The following is a 17773-nucleotide window of genomic DNA, read 5'->3' as shown; positions in this document are numbered from 1 at the left end:
TCCACTGCTAATCCATACCAGCAGCTGAAAATAGTCCCTGAGCTGCATCATGCCCCAAATCTTGCCTAGGCATTTTCCAAAGGAGAGCTGACAATGCCAGAACAGGCATGGGAACATGTTACCAAGGAAACACTCCTGATGACTGCAGGGCAATACTTAAGCCCAAACTATTGTCCCTTTGAGGGCAGTAGTACAGACTCAGCCCCAAATACCCAGCCCTTGCCACCTGGCCTTACTTGGTTGCCTATCAAAAAGATTTTAGATTCATACTTTTAACAAAAGAGTAAACCACTTATCCAGTAAGCTAATGTATCAAATGTTAAGTGTGACCATTCCTACTTCCTGATTTAAAAGAATCACTCAATATGTCAAAACCAAAGAGGATTTTCAACTGCATGTAGACACCTACCTTCAGAGAAGCTGTAGGACTTCAGACACACCTAACAGAAATCCCTAGTGAGAATGATTCAACAAACAAGAAAATATATTAACTCACCTTTCTAGATGCTCAATTCCTCCTTACAAGGAGCACAGAAACCTAATTTGAAATTGTACATCTAAGGAAAAAGGCACTAAGCCCTTAAGAACAGTGAAGTCCATGGTAACTGTGTCCTTGTACAATCAAGGACCAGGAGGTTGCATAGCTAAGCCTGCACTATTCCAAAGTACTAGGGAGCACTTGCTGACCTGTAACTGCTCACAGCTTTACCTTGACCTGGATTTGCCTAACGCTTTTTATGCAAATCTTAAACGTATTATTTAATTTTTTTTTCCTTAATGAATGATCAAAGTAGGTCTCCTGTTATTCCAGCTCAGTGAGTTTGTTATATTAATGCAATAATATATTCTTTGGGAATACATGGTTTTGAGCACGAAGGCACTCTGCTGCAGTGAGCTGCATAATTTAAAACCAACAGAAGTCTTTGGTGTGGGATGAGGTATTTAAGTAATAACACTGACTACATAGTTAGTTGACAAATACTTATTGCAAACATCGAGTTATATTTATCAATGCTGCGTGATAAAACAATACTGTAGATTTCACTGCAAATGTTGAATTGACAATAGAAACCACAGAAAAGAAGAAACTAAAAAAGGAGAAACATTATGGAGCACAGTTTAGCCAATGCTACATTAAAGATGTTATAAGCAAAGCAAAGCACACTTGCCTACTTCTCATATTTTAACCATTGAGAAGTAACTTCATGAAGCCATGTTTTTCTTGCATTAAAACTCCAAAACATACTACAACTCCAAATTACAACACATATCAATAATGGTGTTCCTCCCTCTTTATAAAAACTAAAACACTAACTGGACAGCACATATTATAAAGCAGTACAACCAAAGAAGGCTACAGCATCAAAAGCTGCAGTGAGATGCACTGCTTTGGTTTCACATGTCTTATTCACACAAAAACAAACATGAATACCACACCTGAAGTTACCAGACCAAAGCAGGCTGGAAATCAAATTCCCTTTAGCCTGCCACAGTGAACCCTCACATTCTGTTCTGAGCTGTTGGAGGGTTGCAGGTGGTGATGCAGCTGACCCTCATCCCTTTTAAGAGTAAGGGCTACCACATAACCTTGTCAAACTCCAGTCCTAAGAGAAATACCACTTGGAATACTCCTAGTGCTCACATGGATGAGCTAACAAGCTAACAGAACACTATGGTCTGTAGGGCTAAGCAGGAAAGTGTGGAGTGCTTCTGGCTCTAACTTGCTTCACCTTCAGACAAGGCTGAGGTTGGCCTGCAGCTCCAGTGCAGAAGAACAAGACCCTTTCACTACCCAACACTGTACATGTGAAAGGGCATTTGCAATGAAAACATTCTCTAAGCAGCAGCATGAAAAACACAGTACCTTGCTTGTACTTCCCATTCAGAGCATGTGAGCAGAATGGAAGCTGAGAGGCAGGGCAATACAGCTTAATTGCTTTTCAGATACAACAAATATACTCCACAGGCATCTAATTCCTTGAATGGCAAAACCAAAAACACCCCACAGGTATTTCATTCAAAATAGATTGAAAACAGAGACTTTGTGTTTGATTTGCTTGCCTGAAAATCTGTTCTTCCTTGTTTATTCCTAAGAAACTGCAGCAAACAGCAACAATATTCAAAGATGTGACATGGCACTTGACAAGGCTTTCTGCAGGGGAAATTCAGATGTTCTGAAATTTGTTCACGCAACCTTCTTATGAGATATTCAAAACAATTACTTTTTTGGATGACCACAAGGGAGGTCAAATTGATAGAATTATGGAAAAGGATGAGCATGAACTACCAGGCTGGGAGGTAACAAGCCATCCCTTTCATAGGAAACAAATTTTACCTATGTAAGGATTTAAATAATATTTCTATAAGTAGGATAAAAATGAAGCAAAAGCTGTTCAGTATCTTTGAGTCTAAATTTCAGTTCCCTTTAAAGTTACGAAATCAAAATAGTGCTCAAAATACAAATTCAAAGTAAAGAATATAGTACAGTGTATTTCTATTTTGCAAATAAAAATTATGCAGCATTATTGACATATTCTAAGCTGATCTCCACATAAACTTCATCTGGAAGCGTCACAACTTCAATGGTAAATATTTGAGTGGTTAAATAGGACTTCTCCTCTCAGGGTTCAATAAAATTTAAGGAAGTACTTTTCACATTATTTAGTCAGTATGTATTTGCCCCTTTTTAAAATCAAGAATTATTAAGAACCTTCAACTGGTTCAACTTTATTTTGTCTAGCTATGCTTTTTGTTGTTCAAAGAAAGGATGACCTAGAAAAGTTTCATTTCCTTCCTAAAGCACAGATGACTAAATCAGCTAGCTATGCAAAAGCCATAAACATATTCACAATGAGTAACTAAGGAGTAATATATTATCTTCAGAAAACAGTAAAAACCAGAATCTTTTACATTCATTTGATATAGCTTCCCAAGTCAGGTAAAGGTCAGATGCATTAGAGACCTTCAGAAAAATTATACAAGGCATTTTTCCTCACAAAAGCTCCGTGACAAGTAAGACTGCAATAAATTCAAGCTATTTGGTATTAAATTGCTCAGTCCCTTTAAATCGCTCATCAAAGCCCTGCTTTTTAAAGCAATCAGGAGAATGAGCAACGACTGAAGCAGATAAGCCTTGTAATGAAATGCACTACCTGGGAGAGTGGAGGACACAAGAACTAAACAAAAACAGATAGCAAGTAAGTGGGGAAATCAAAGTTGCATTAGGCAAATATTTGTAAATAAATGTTTCTCAGAAGCTTATATTCTTATTTACTAAGCTAGATGTTTTTGGTGTTGTTTTTTTTTGGTTCTTTTTTTTTTTTTTTTTTCAATAAGCTTTACTCATTCCATGCTTTTCTTCTTCATTTTAACACTTTTTTGGGGAGGGGAAAAAAAACCCAATTAAAAAAAACATAAAACAAAACCATTCTCTAACCATATGAAGACACTTGAACTTTCTCAAGATTCCATCTTTCTTGCACCGTTTACAATTAACCCAAAGAAACCACTTATGGTGAGACATTCTTTAGGAGTAAGAAGGCGACATCTGTCTTTTCTCTACTCCTTTATCAATTGTTTGGAGGTTCAGAGGTATTTACTGGTATGAACTACACTTCTCTAATTGCCTGCCCATTCTTGAGAGAATTGCTAATTAAGCAGACACTTGCAAACCTTGTACACCATTGCATGGAGGCAATACCCAGATAAGGAACTGCAGAAGAATAGAGTAAACCATTATTTTGTTCACCAGCTAAGCCTTTCTGGGATACCTCAACAACATCCTGAATCAGCCATGTAAGCATTTGCTCCTGTTTCTAATCAGTTAAACTTTTCAGGCAAAACCAGCCAACATTCAGATGTGAGGAAGGGGTAGATTTTCTGCACTTGAGGACTCTTGGCGTTACATTTCTATGTGGGGCTTCAGGTCCCTTGCTGCAGTGACCCAAAGACTCAGCAAGACATTTTGGCACAGATAATATTTCACTAGTCCTCCTCCTCCTCTCCTGAGCACTCTGCCATTTACAGCTCACATCCATTCCTCTCCTCATGAGCAGCCAGAGGAGGCCAGCACAGAATCTTGGGGTGCCTGTCCTGGCTGCCACAGCTGCCCTCAGATTTTAAGGGAAACCTGCTGTGCCCTCTGGTGCCAAGCCTCCAGCAACAGGAGACATTGCCTGGAGCCTGGGGAGACCCAGACCAGGTGATATGGAGGTCAGTGAAGCAGCAGGGCCCCAGGATACATGTCATGCACATTTCTTTTCATCCCCTCCACTGGGCTTCACCACATCCTTCTCTGGCACTAGGTGATCTTTGTAGGCCTCTTCCAACTGAAATACTCCATGCTATTAACACTCAAATCATCACCCCAAACTAGTACCAAACATGCCCCTCTAAAAACTCAAGAAGAGAGAGTCAAAACATTAAAATACATTCAAGCAGAGCACTCAAAAAACCTGGAATAATCCTACACTTGTTGGTGACATTATCGTTTGTTTCACAAACAAAAGCCTGCAACACCCATAATTTTTGAAAACACAATTCTGTGGATTTTCCCGTCTGAAAGTCCAGGTCTAAATTAGATTAGCCTGCACTCTTTGTTTGAATTATTGGGTAGAAACTGGTGGATATGGTATACTGCTGATCAGCAAGCTGGCTTCAAGCTGGTTTGTAGAATTTAACAGGAGGCACTTCTTGCTGGTAGAGAGTCAAACCCAGGTATCTGTACCTCTTATCTTATGCCCTCTTAAGGCTATAATTCCCAGACACCTTTTGCATGCTTGCAAGTTTCCTAAAATAGTATCTGCCTCTTAAAATACCCCTTCCTCTCCAGAACTAAAATATATGGGATCGGTTCTAAAATGGTTGCTTTAGGTCTCTCTGGTCAAAATTACCAGCCTCTATAGTCTCCTGCTTTGTGGCATAAATAGCCTATTTCTCGTTTATAAGTAACAAACAATGAAAAGAAACAAATGTTTGATTTACTGAAATACAGCCTAAAAAAGCAATCCAACCTTCCGGCATTTTATTTTAATGGCATCAAAAAATACCAAAGTGACTAAAATGCAAAGGACAATGCAAAACAATATTTTAAGTACTGCTAGTAAACATATCCGATGCCCAGAACTGAGGCCCTATTGACAAGAAGGAATAGCAGCTGGATAAAAATTAACTTTCAAATTAAAAATTGAATTTATTACTGACTTTGATACCAAAGCACAATTAAGGGTATTACCCCTATGATTTGCGCTAGACTAGTAAAATGATGCTGGCTTACAATCACATAAATCAGTAGACCTATGTTGACTTCTTCCTCTGATATGCTCCCTTTTTCTAAAACCAGAAGACATGCCAAAATTAATCCTGTTTTGATTTCTTAAATTTATTTTTACAGAACCAAATCTCAGCAAGGCCAGACTTATTCTACAGAGCTGGGAGTGACTTCTGTTTTTCTAGGCAAGTACATTACACAAGGGCAAATTCTACTTTAAAGTGTTACTTACAGATTGCCATGCGAGAGACTCCATAATTCGATGTTCACAGTGTTCTAGATGCTTTATCATTTCCCGTGTTAGGCTGGGTTCTGCTCTAATAAAGCTTTCAATCACCTTGTAGAAGTCAAAAGCTTTTAAATCAAATACATTGAGAATCCATGGGAAAGACAAGTCTGTTTCAGCACTGGTATTGTCACTTTGTGAAGCATTTCCTGAAGGGAAAACAGACTAAAATTATCACATATTCTATATTCTTCCACTTTTGATGTTTTTTTCCTTTTTGTATTTATTGAATCATTGTTAGCTCAGACATTTCAGCGAGTTGTTTTTTGTGTTTTGTGAGGTTTTTTTGCTATTTATATTAGAATAGATAGTAATAACTACCAATAAGTAATAATGCAATTAAGGACTTTAGATTTAACTTACTGCCATATGTAGCCATGACAACCTCAACAGCACATGCCAGGAGAGATGTGTGGAAGATGTTATCATTCAGAAGTTTGCTGAAGAGAAAGGAAGTTATTAGTACTTGACCCAAGACTTCAAATAGCAGACTTCAATAACAAGTTAGGGGCAAGTACCTGAAATTTTGCACTGAGAGACGCTCTTCCTCCTGAAATAAATAAATCAGACCAAACTTGTGAATATTCTTAGTAATTCTAGAGGTACTGCCAGTACTGAGATAGCAGCACTAAACTTACCGACTTCAGCATGGACTCCATTACTCTGTAATAGAGACGCACTCCAAGCTTGTACCTCTGTTAGAATGAGAAATTCAGGAACATTACAAGAAGTTTTGACAGAATACAACAGGCATACTCTTGTGTTTTAACAATCCAGAACATTCTAGTTTTTGACAGAGCCACTATAACCAAGTTACTGATCCCAGTTCTAATGGCCACTAATTCTGGAGAGGCCTCAAGGACTACTAAGGTGTGTGACTGCCCCAGGCACATGAAGATTTAACCAAGTTTAACAACATGAATTGTGTTCACACTGATTCACAGCTAACAGGATAAAAAAGAAGGGCTGAGAGACAGGAAGGAGACTGTCAAGTACAAACTTGGTTGGGTTTATTCTCTAAAATCCATGTTGAAAGCACAGCTGCTCTCCTGACTTTATAAGGAAGTGAGTCACCTTTGGCAGTTTTAGGCCAAGTTAGCCTAATGAATGCCAAATATATGTTTCAATTAATGTACTTTGCCCAAAAAAATTTTCCATTCTTCAGTAAAGTACTTCCAACATACTTCCACCCAATTCCTAATGCTCCTTACAAATTAAAAGAATGCTTACATGCTATCTTTACAGTGCTTCCTCAATTTGAAAAGCACACTGTTAATTTTTCCCTTTACCGATATACACTGAACAAGGACAGTCAGTCAGGTCTCACACCAGCTAGTGCTAACTAACAGAGCTCAAGTGAGTGATATTCAACCCAAATACTTACCTGTGAGCCAGTTTCAGCCCATCCCTGTCCAACTGCTTCAGCAAATTTCTTTTTGAAGATGTGGTCAAAACTTTCCACCCTTTTCAGTATACTATCCTTAGGGTTTACTGTGCAATTCTAAAAAAGTACAGGAAAAAATTAGGAGAAGGAAAGACAAGACATTTTACTTCAAAAACATTTCAATTATTTAAATGATTAAAAGTCCTGCTTTCCTTTGTAACACCTTTCAATAAGGTCATCAGCATAAATAAAAATGGAGTATTTAAAAGAGTGCTGTACATTTTTTTCTCCTTTTTGTTTCCCTTCTATATCCCCTTCCTTTTCCATTCAATACACACACAAAAGAATTTTAATATGTTGCTCAGTAACTGAAGTATTTAAGCACTTGAAAGGTTCCAGTACACAACAGTTAGAGGTAAGTGCTTTCTAAAATGACTGATTACACTTAAACCAACCCCAAAAAAAAGTACTTTTTCAAAAACATGTGCATCAGATCTACAGGTATATACTTTGCTTGAGTGATAATTCCAGGAATCCTACACAAATCTTTGTAGTCACTTACATTGAAGTACTTGATGAGAGTATCTGATGGTTTATCAGTCGCCGAGTTTAAAATCATAATCAACTGCTGAATGTTATTCATTGCCGCTCTGGAAAAAGACAATAAAATGCACAAAAAGCATTAAGGTTGGCTTGACAGTTTCCAGTAAATGAACAGCAAATCCACACACCAAAAAATTATGATTCCAGTTCTCACTCCAGTTATCAAACAAACTGTTGGGGAAAATCTACTGCACTGTGGTAACAACTATGAATTCTAACAATGAAATTTAATCAATTACTTACACATGGATTGTGATAACCAAAAGAATGGCTTAACTAAGAAATAGTTTGATTCTTCTATGGTATTGTTACTTCCTGAATTTTTCATTGTTGTTTTCGGTTTTAAGTAGAATTCTGTGTGTATCATGGTTTAATATAGTTTAGTTTTTGTTAAGGAAAAAAATCTGGGAGTTATGGAAATGATTCCCTGTAAGGACCTCGGCAGCTTCCTTTGGACCTGGCAGAACCAATCAGCTGGCTAGTTTTGAATACTGACACTCCATTAAACCACTTAAGAGAGCTGAATACGCCTGTGTGAAATCACATTTAAAGGTGAACAAGCCCCAGGAAAAGCTCTCTTGCTTCTGGCCTTTGAACAGGTGCCTGGACCCTGGCTGAGCCAGGCCCCGCTCCGGTGCACAGCCAGGTCCTGCTCTGCTGCTGCCGAGTTCCAGCCACTGCCAGAGGGCCAGGCTGGCTCTGCTCGGCTTCGGCCGGAGCTGAGCCGGGCCCTGCTCCGGCTGTGAGCTGCTGAGCCATCCTGTTGGCATGGCAGAAAAGAGAACAGAGGCAGCCCGGCAGCCCTGCAGCTGGAATTGACCGTGGCAGGGGCCAGGAAACAGCCATGCAGCTGGAGCAGCCACCGCCCGGCAGACAGCACATCACCATCTGCAGGACTGGGTGAGATAATAACTCTCTCGGTGCACAGATGAAACTTGCAGGCATCAATCCTCTCTCAAGTGACAGAAAAAGCAAGGGGTGAAGACATGTAGAGAAAGCATGGAGACACCAAGATGAGTGAAGGAGTCAAATCCCATATGGGAGGAGAATGAGGAAATGCCTTAGTCTTGGGCTGAAATTCTCTTGTAAGGCTATGGTGAAGATATAATCGATACATCAGATTTGACTTTTCCCTGTAACTCTTGGAATGCACTGGGGGCATGTAGTGTTCACAGCCATGAACACCTATGTTGAAGCAAGCAAATGTTGAAGCACCTGTGCTCCAATGGGAAGCTTGAAATAAGAGAAATGAAAAAGTTGAGAAACCTTGCCCCAGGATAGAAGGGATAGAAGAAGAAAACCTCTGTTCCCAGAGATAAAAGAACTTTTTGTTTCTATACTACAACAGATCATCCTTAAAACTCTACCCCAACAAGCAGAAATGCCCCATGGTGGTAGCTGTGGGAAGACTACCAAACTATGGGAGGGACTTCACCATTGCAGATTTTCCGGGCAGCTGCTATTTGTGAAAATTAAAACCACACTTTTCTTGTGGAAAAGTCTCCATGGCATGGCAAGAGAGACTCCTCCCCCTAAGTGAACTGAAAAAAAAAAATACTATTTTAGAGGTGGTAAATTGACTGAAAGTTCCAAGTTTTGTCTCTTTACATTCTTAGTGGGAAAGGAAAGAAGAGCTGCGGAAGGAGAAGTGTTCTGAAGGATTATGAAGGCTTATTCTGATTTTTTTTTAAAGTTGTGTTAATAAAGCTTTCTGTATACCCTTTAGAGTTTTAAGCCTGCTTTGCTCTCCTGCTAATCCTTATATCACAGCAAAAAATGAGTAAATAATTCTAATGGGTGCACTGGCATTTGGCTGGCCCACTACAGTTTGTCTGCTTCAAATTTCTGTATCATTTAACCTCAATTTGGCTCATATCACCAGTCAAGTAAGTACAAACCCAACAAATATGTTTTCAATCATGGCAACATAATGCATTTTTCTTTAATCTACATTTTACAAAGTATTGCTAAAAATCACTTCTGCCACAACTCTCCTAGTGATAAGGAAAAGCATAAGAACACTGGAAAAACATAAAATTAAAACATACAAACCATTCTCATTATGCTCATAACTAGTACTTACACCCTTTTTATATACTAGTCTCTATATAAATGACCAGATGCAAATCCACTGATAAAAATTATTAGATTCTCTCCAGTTTCAGGGGGCTTTAAAGCAGATTCTGAGCCTAGGTTCAGAAATACAACACTAGAAGGTAATTCAAAGGAATATGCCTGGCACTTGCAGCATATACTATACAGGGAGAGATATAAGGATACACTTTCCACTCTAAGCCGGTGATCAAATCTCTGCTGCCATCTACTGATACTTCTCTGTGGCTTCATGAAAAACAATTACTACTGCCTGAAATCAGTGCTGGTAAATAGACCTTCACATGAATTGCCTTAAATAGCATCAGTTAATGTTATACCATAGTATAGTTTAGGGAAAAAAAACAACAAAACCAGGGCCATGGCTCCTTAAAAATTTAAAAAAAGGCTACTCTAAAGATTAATATTTTTAGCTATGATATTTAAAAAAGAACACATTCAAGAGAAAAAACTCATACCGAACAGGAGTCTGTGGAAGTATAATATTGATTTCCTCATCTGGATTGTTTTTTAGTGGCGTCCTCTCCAGCTGTGAGCTACAGAAATGGAAAACAAACTTATGAAAGACTAATACAATTCAAAAGACAATGTTTTCTATGAAGACTTATTAATCTGAAGAGAAAAATGTGTAACAGATTTTTAGAAGATCTAGATGTCCAATTACTCCAGATCTTTAAATTCCCAAGTAGATCTGCTTTGAGCAGAATGTTGGACTAGACAAGCTCTAAAGTTTCCTTCCAAGCTTTTTTCTTTTCTATAATTCTATTTACAAACAGCTTAATTTATATATAGAGATGGTATTAGTTGTATTTTAATCCCATTCTAAATTAGTATATTTTCATAGCATAGATAAATTCAGACACAAGTGGTGAGCTCACATTAAATTATAGAGCAGTTAAATTGTCACAGATCGCTAGCATATAAGTGTAGGACTGAAAAAAAAAAATCAAATCAAACAATCATAGAATAGTTTGGGTTGGAAGGGACCTTTGAAAGCCATCTAGCCCCATCCACCTTCAATGACCAGGGACATCTTCAACTAAATGAGAATCCTCAGAGCCCTGTCCAGCCTGACCTTGAATGTTCCCAGGATGGGGCATTCACCACCCAAACCATTCAGTGCCAGCTGGCTTAGAGCCATAACACTACCTCTGGCAAGCTAGCATGACATGCCTCCTGATGGTTCCTCAGCTTTCTCTGGATGAAAAGTGCCTTGCACAGAGGAAGTGTTAGAGCAGAGCTTCCAAATAATTTCAGGCAGTCACAGAGTCACAGTCATATGCTCCCTAATTATTTAAGGGATGATGTAAAGCAAGGCTGGTGATGCCAGAAATACCTTAACTGAGCTACAAAGCTAGCAAGTCAACGGGATAGAGAGATCTTCATTTATAACACAAGGGGGCAGAGAGCAACACAAGTTCACATTCTCTGGTATGGAATGAAAGCAGTAAATGGAAATATTACCATGCTCTGACATCAGGCTGCAGAGTCTCATCGTGATTCAGAAATAGTCTCGCATCTATATCTTTGTTCTTGACATAGAGCTCGTCATACTGTTTCAAGATAACTTCAACCTCAAAAAGACATTGAAAAAAACCCAAATTTATTTTACAGGAACAAGTTCGACAATATACTGAATTCCTACCTCATTACTGCAATGCTGAAATGCTAAAAGAATGACCTTGGAGCTCACAAAGTTACTTCTTATTCAACAGCTGAAACATACCCAGAGGAAAATTACTGTTTAAAAGAGAAAACAATCCAAGATCATAAGAATATTTTTGATGAAATGTAGGTCTTGACACTGTAAAAATAGCTAGATTAGGAAACAGACCTGCAAACCAAACTAATATTCCCACATTTTTAAATCTTTTTTTCCAGAAAAAGGGGAGTCTCCAAGAGCAGGAAATGTAAAATGCTTGCTCTTATAACAGCTGTTGGACAATTGGCTCAGTCCCTGTCTTTGCTGGTTTGAACAACAAGGCCTAAACTCAAACCTTCTTTTTCTCAGTAGGAGTTTCCTCATTTTATATTAATATATTTGCACTGGAGTAGCTCTCAAGAGACGCACCTATTGTTACAAAAATACTTATTATTTCACTGTAGTTTTTTTTCTAATTGTTAAAAATTTCTTAACTGACTAAATTCCAGATTGATATTACTTCATTTTGCAGAGACAAGTTTATTGAATTTTTCTGATTTTTTTAAAATTACTTATTTTTATTTTTACTTTCAAAGACTAACATTAACTGCAAGTCTGCATTTTTTTTTTACCTGGCCCTCCAAATCTGCTGCTGTGCTCATGCAGAAGTATGCAGCCACCTCAATTATCTGCTCCCTGAGCTCTTAAACTTATAAATAACGCTGCACTCTGGCAAATTCCCACTAAAAAAAAAACAGGCAACTATGTGTATGAACCCAAATTAGTCCCCTCTCAGTCTGAAGACAGAAAGCTGCAAATACCTCCTATGCAGCTTTGCTACTTACCCTCTTCTTTACCTTTGCAAAATGGATTTGTGCCAAATTGATCTCACAATTAAAACTTTGGAATTAGATCTACTAGACCAAAGATTATATTTCAATTCTCATTATCACTATTATTTTTATTTAAAAACTTAATTATATTTTCACTTTTTTATCTTCTTAAGGCTTTACGTGCTCTATTAATCTAAAAAACTTCAGTATTTCATAGATTTCTAAAAAAAATTGGCATCTCTTAGACTCGTGGTTTGTACTGGGCTGACTTGTAAGAAACCTTCAGTCAAAAATAAGAGTTCTGCATCAGTCTATTCATCAGTGAATAAAGCCTGACCAGCAAACACAGGGAAAAGACAAACAAAATACCAACCTTAAGCCTCAAAAGCTTTTCTTGCTTTGGAAGAAACTTTAAAATTTTTCAAAAGCTTGGTGTTTTTTTATGAAAGTCAATTTAAATGTACCACATTCCTAGCTATTGTACTGATAATCTCATCCATGATTATTGGTTAGCTGATTATATGTATGAACCAACTACTCTGAAATACAGCTCTCATTTTCTGCTCTGGAACTCAAGGTTAAGGAACAAAGATCATGTGACTTGATTTTTCTTCAAGTGCATCCTTTTGCCAAAGTTTCACCAGCAAGTCTTATGCTAATAATTTTGATATTGTGCTTAAGTTGAGCAGCCTTGGATGAAAACCCTCTGGTTTGAGAATAAGCTATATAATGACCTTTACCTGGAAGTCCAATATAGGGTTTTCCAACTAGACATACACACAGAAATTAAAAGGTCTAAACAGGCTACTGATACAATGAAATTAATTTAGGAAGAGATTAAGATCTTCAGTGAATCCCGTACTTTGTTCCCCACCCAACACACTATGACACTGAACAGAAGATACATTTGATTGAGCCCTTCAGACTCACTGCTCCGATCAGCTTCAGAGCTGCTTATTTTCAGGTTACTACATCTATTGGTGACACACAGCTAAACTTACACTTTTAATAATGATGAATGTAAACACACTGCAAGAAGTCACCTATTAAAATGCATGCTGGATGCAATTGCATAGAGTAGAGCCTGCTGCACCCAGGCAACAGCTCAGCAAGATGAAAGTAATTCTGCACAGACACAGCAATCCAAACTCTGCCCAGTTGCGAAACCGAGACTAATCTTCTGGATATCTTTCCAACAAAACTACAATAACATGTCTCATTTATATTTAAATTAAGGTGTGTAATTTAAGACTTTAAGCATTTATAGAGTGACTTCAGAGACCTAGTATTGTAATAGTTGTATTTGAGATGAATGGCCTTACTGAGGTTATGGATATGCAACTCTTACATTTTGCTTGGAGCAAAATCTTTTTCCTTTGAGCAAAGCCTGGCTTAGCCTTAGGTGATTAATTTATTAAATTCAAAAGTATAAGCTAAATATACTTTATGAATACTGGAATCCCTGCTAGCCCACATTCCTAAAAAACAGTTCATTTTGCCACATGATTTTAGCAGAACCTATTAGAACTCCACCAGTGGGTAGGGCATCTTAAGCAATTTGGCATAAAGTAAAACACAGTTGTTGAACTATCTGTATTGGGTTTGCATGGGAAGGTTTTGGTAGCTGGGGGTACTACAGGGGTGGCTTCTGTGAGAAGCTCCTAGAAGGTTTGCCCATGTCCAGCAGAGCCAATCCTGATGGCTCCAGGACAGACCCTTTCTATCGGTCAAATCAGGAATTATAGTAGTGCCTCTGTAATAACATATTTATGAAAGGAAAATGTTATTACTCAGAAACAACTGCTGTCTGAGAAAAAAAGGTGTGAAAGTATGTGAGAGGAGCAACTCTGCAGACACCAAGGTCAGTGGAGAAGGAGGGTCAGGAGGTGCTCCAGGTGCCAGAGCTGGGATTCCCCTGCAGCCCCTGGTGCAGACCATGGTGATGCAGGATGTGCCCCTGCAGCCCAGGGAGGTCCATGGGATTCAGAGATCCACCCACAGCCTGTGGAGGAGGTGGGTGCCTGAGAGGAGGCTGTGACCCCGTGGGAGGCCCATGCTGGAACAGGATCCTGGCAGGGACTTGCAGACCCATGGAGAGGGAGCCCACCCTGGAGCAGGTTTCCTGGTAGAACTTGTGACCCTTGGGGGAACCCACACTGGAGAACTGCTGCCTGTGGAATGGACTCATGTTGGAGAAGTACATGGAGGAAGTTCTCCTGTAGAAAGGATCCCCCAGTGGAGCAGGGGAAGGACTCCACTCCCTACGCAGTGGCAGGATAAACTGACTCCCAATCTCCTGGCACTGCTGACAGGGAACAGGTTGAGCCTGGAAAGGAGGCAGGGGTGGGGGGAAGGTTTTTTAATACTTATTTTACTTCTTATTATCCTGCTCCGATTTTGTTGGCAGTAAATTCAATTAACATCCCTAAGCTGACTCTGTTTTGCCAGTGATGGTATTTGGTGAGCAATCTAAACTCATGAACCTTGTGTTATATTTTCTCTCCCCATTCTGCTGCAAGGAGGAGTTAAAAGAGCGGCTTTGGTGGGTTCCTGGCACCCAGTCACGGTTTCCCCACCTCAATGTCTTAAATTCCTCCACTTACCTCCGGTAGTCCATTTGAAGCTAAAATACTAGCAGAATTCAGGAAAGGAATGAAGCTTGTGAAATACACATTTTTGACCTAAAAAAAAAGGAAAAAATGTAACATTAACAAGGTAGAGAGTCAGCCGTGCATGCACTGCTTTTGCATCTTTAAATCAAGAAACTGAGACAGTTCTGTAATGCACTGTGGTTTGTTTACAATAAAGCAAGAAGAAAACTTGCTATACATCCAAAACACAGTGATATGTAAGCATGCAAATACAATCCTTTGCTGGAATACTAAGTGATTAAACTGGAAAAGAACAGCACTCTTTCCAGCCCTCTCACATTTCTGCTTCCATCATCCATTTGGATATCCAAAAATCAGTCCTTTTTACACAGAAATAGATTTAACAGCAGAGGGAAAGGTGAATGGGGTCTTTTAAGATCTCCCACAGAAGCAATGTGCTTTTTGCATACATTTTCTCATCATGGGATGCAGCTGTGAAACTCCATCAGATCAGTCCTGCATCCATATGCTACATGCTGTGATCAGCCTGTAACGTCATATTGTATTCTTCACAAAACAGTTACACTGGCAAAATTATCACCCATACAAAAGGGCTTGTTTTGGGTGGTTTTTATTTGTTTTTTAAGCTACTGACTGGAGAAACTTGGTAAAATGATAAAATAGCTTCACTACTGCAGGTAATTACTTGACAAAATAGTTAAGCTGGCACAAACAATGACATTTTTTCAAAAGACCATTTAAATAAATACATATTCCAGATGGAGCCTAGCAGCAAGATCTATCAGACTTTGAAGTGCAGGTATTACCTCATCTAAATTACAATCATGCTCTTTACAAAGGATTTCGATAATTTTTGTGTCAGTATCAAGCTGCTTTGCAGTACGCGAACTCCTGTTCTGACCTCTTCGAGGAGTGCGAGCTGAACCATTTACAGTCACTGCAGACACAGAAGACTCTAGAAAGATATTCAGAACCATCACAATGTTAGAGCCATCTTAAGAAAGAAGAAATTTAACTTATTAAGCCTAGAAGATTCTACTTCTTATATACTTTTTCAGGTTTTCCACTTAAATATATTTTCTTTTTCATCCATTCAGCTAGGTATGAAACCTTCATTACAGAAAATCTATACAAACAGAAAATTAATTTTAAAATTCCTGTATTGGTATTTGGACTCATTTTGTTTTTAAGAAGCTACTCTACACAGAATGTAACAGCACTTTCTGCAAGTAGCTTTAACTGAGAATCTGTTTTGCAAAGCTAAAAAAGCCTTATCTTTTTACAGATGAGTAACTATTTTTTCTATTTTTAATGATGTATAAAACAAGAAGCTGAAAGACAATAAATCAATGCAGGACATAAGTGATGGTGGGAACCTGGAATACAGTCCTGGCAGGAATTCCTCCTTTCCCCAAATACCCCCAGGCACAGAAGCAGAAACAAACAAATCCACTTGTTTGTTCAAGAAAGTATCAAAAAACCTTAATACTGTGAGATAAAAATACTTCATTTTGTAAAACTCAAAATAGATGGCTTAAATATGAGAATTATATTAATAACAAACATTAATATGATTAAATATTGTTGGTTTAAACCTGACACTGTAATCAGCATGCTGTTCTCACCTGTAACTTCATTTGCATTTGACAAGTGTTCTGAGAAATTCTGACAAGCTACACTGCAGAGGTGGTTGCATCGTAATCCCCTCAGTCTTAGTCAGATCATAAAGCTTGACATCATTTATCACAACATGAAGCCTCTTGGTCATGAAGGTTTGAACAATACATTTTCTTATTTTCTCAGAGAACGCAGAGCTGTTTGACAGTTCATACACAGCTTCACATTAGAAACTCAGTGTTTTGCACTTAGGACAGTGACACTCATATCTGCAAATTATTCTCAAGTGTCAGAATTTTTTTCAAGATATGATGCACAGAACCAAACTGTTTCTAAAACTGAGCTCCTATTCTGCAGTTTCACTATGAAAAAATAAATCAGTGTGAACACAGAATTCAAAACCAGTTAGTTTCAATTCAGTGGTTTTTGAAAAGAACCTGCTTTATAACATCTGGAATAAGCAGCAGCAAATATGTCTGTCCTACTAGGAATGACAAATTTAAATTTAAAATTGTACTGGAAGAAAGCAGGGATCTCTTGTCCTAAATCCATCCTTTATTCACAATAGAATAAGACTAAGGTTATTTTTTCTTCTCTGCAATAAATAATCACTAGGTCAGATAAATATCTCCAAAATACAGAATTTTAAAAATATAGTAGTGAATTCCTTACCTATTATATGACATTACAACCTAGGTGGATGTTTAGTTGCCATAGAAAGAAATAAAGCAAATAGATTTAGGCTAAGTATACTAGGGTTGCATCTTAACCCACCAGAAAATAAACTAATTACTAAAAAACTGAGTCACATCCTGTGGCTCTAAATATTTCAGGATATTAATTCCATAGCTTGCTGAAGAAAATAGTTAACTCCATGAGAATTCCCTCTTTGAAAGTTTTTATAAATATTTACTTTCTCTAACCTTTTTGTGAGGTTCTCCAGGTTTTAAATATAATAAAACTTAATAGGTTATTCAGCTTACTGCTGAATAGAAGTTTTTACAGAGAAGACTCATTATGTTTTTTACTTAAAATAGTGACACTTGCAATAGTAAATAGGATGTAATAAAAGCAAAGCTGTCTAAATTTTACCTCTACTCTTATTCTGAGCTGCTATCTAGTGCATATTTGTTTTAAAATCTGTACAGTCCAGTATCTTGTAAGTTTCTGATGTTGTCATACTGTTAAACATCAATAAATTAAGAGTCATAGCACCATATTTCCCTTTTATAACTCAAGACAAATCTAAATAATAGTTCTCAGTTATAATCTATCCAGAACCTAAATTATTTTACCAAATTAGACTTGCTGTCTTAATAAGTCTCTAAACAACTAGTATGGGGAGCAGACATTGAAAAAATTGTATTAAATATACTGCCACATTCAGGTAATTAAATTCAAGCTCATGATCATGT

The 17773-nt window shown here is 37.9% G+C and overlaps 1 protein-coding gene across 1 annotated transcript in view; it reads right to left on the bottom strand.

Moving 5' to 3' along the window:
* RB1 (RB transcriptional corepressor 1) overlaps positions 1 to 17773 on the bottom strand; it is a 71709-nt gene that overhangs the window by 38136 nt on the left and 15800 nt on the right. The window contains exons 8-17 of the mRNA XM_021528421.3: positions 15548 to 15696; positions 14733 to 14810; positions 11119 to 11228; positions 10113 to 10190; positions 7502 to 7589; positions 6940 to 7056; positions 6194 to 6250; positions 6074 to 6105; positions 5919 to 5995; positions 5502 to 5704 (exon numbers count right to left, since the gene is read on the bottom strand). Coding sequence (XP_021384096.1) covers positions 5502 to 5704; positions 5919 to 5995; positions 6074 to 6105; positions 6194 to 6250; positions 6940 to 7056; positions 7502 to 7589; positions 10113 to 10190; positions 11119 to 11228; positions 14733 to 14810; positions 15548 to 15696 — 989 coding nt within the window. The remainder of the gene's footprint in view (positions 1 to 5501; positions 5705 to 5918; positions 5996 to 6073; positions 6106 to 6193; positions 6251 to 6939; positions 7057 to 7501; positions 7590 to 10112; positions 10191 to 11118; positions 11229 to 14732; positions 14811 to 15547; positions 15697 to 17773) is intronic.

The sequence above is a fragment of the Lonchura striata genome, chromosome 2 (assembly GCF_046129695.1).
Source record: "Lonchura striata isolate bLonStr1 chromosome 2, bLonStr1.mat, whole genome shotgun sequence".
NCBI lineage: Eukaryota > Metazoa > Chordata > Aves > Passeriformes > Estrildidae > Lonchura > Lonchura striata.
Note: the sequence above shows the minus strand (reverse complement) of the source record. Positions and strands in the feature narration are given on the sequence as shown.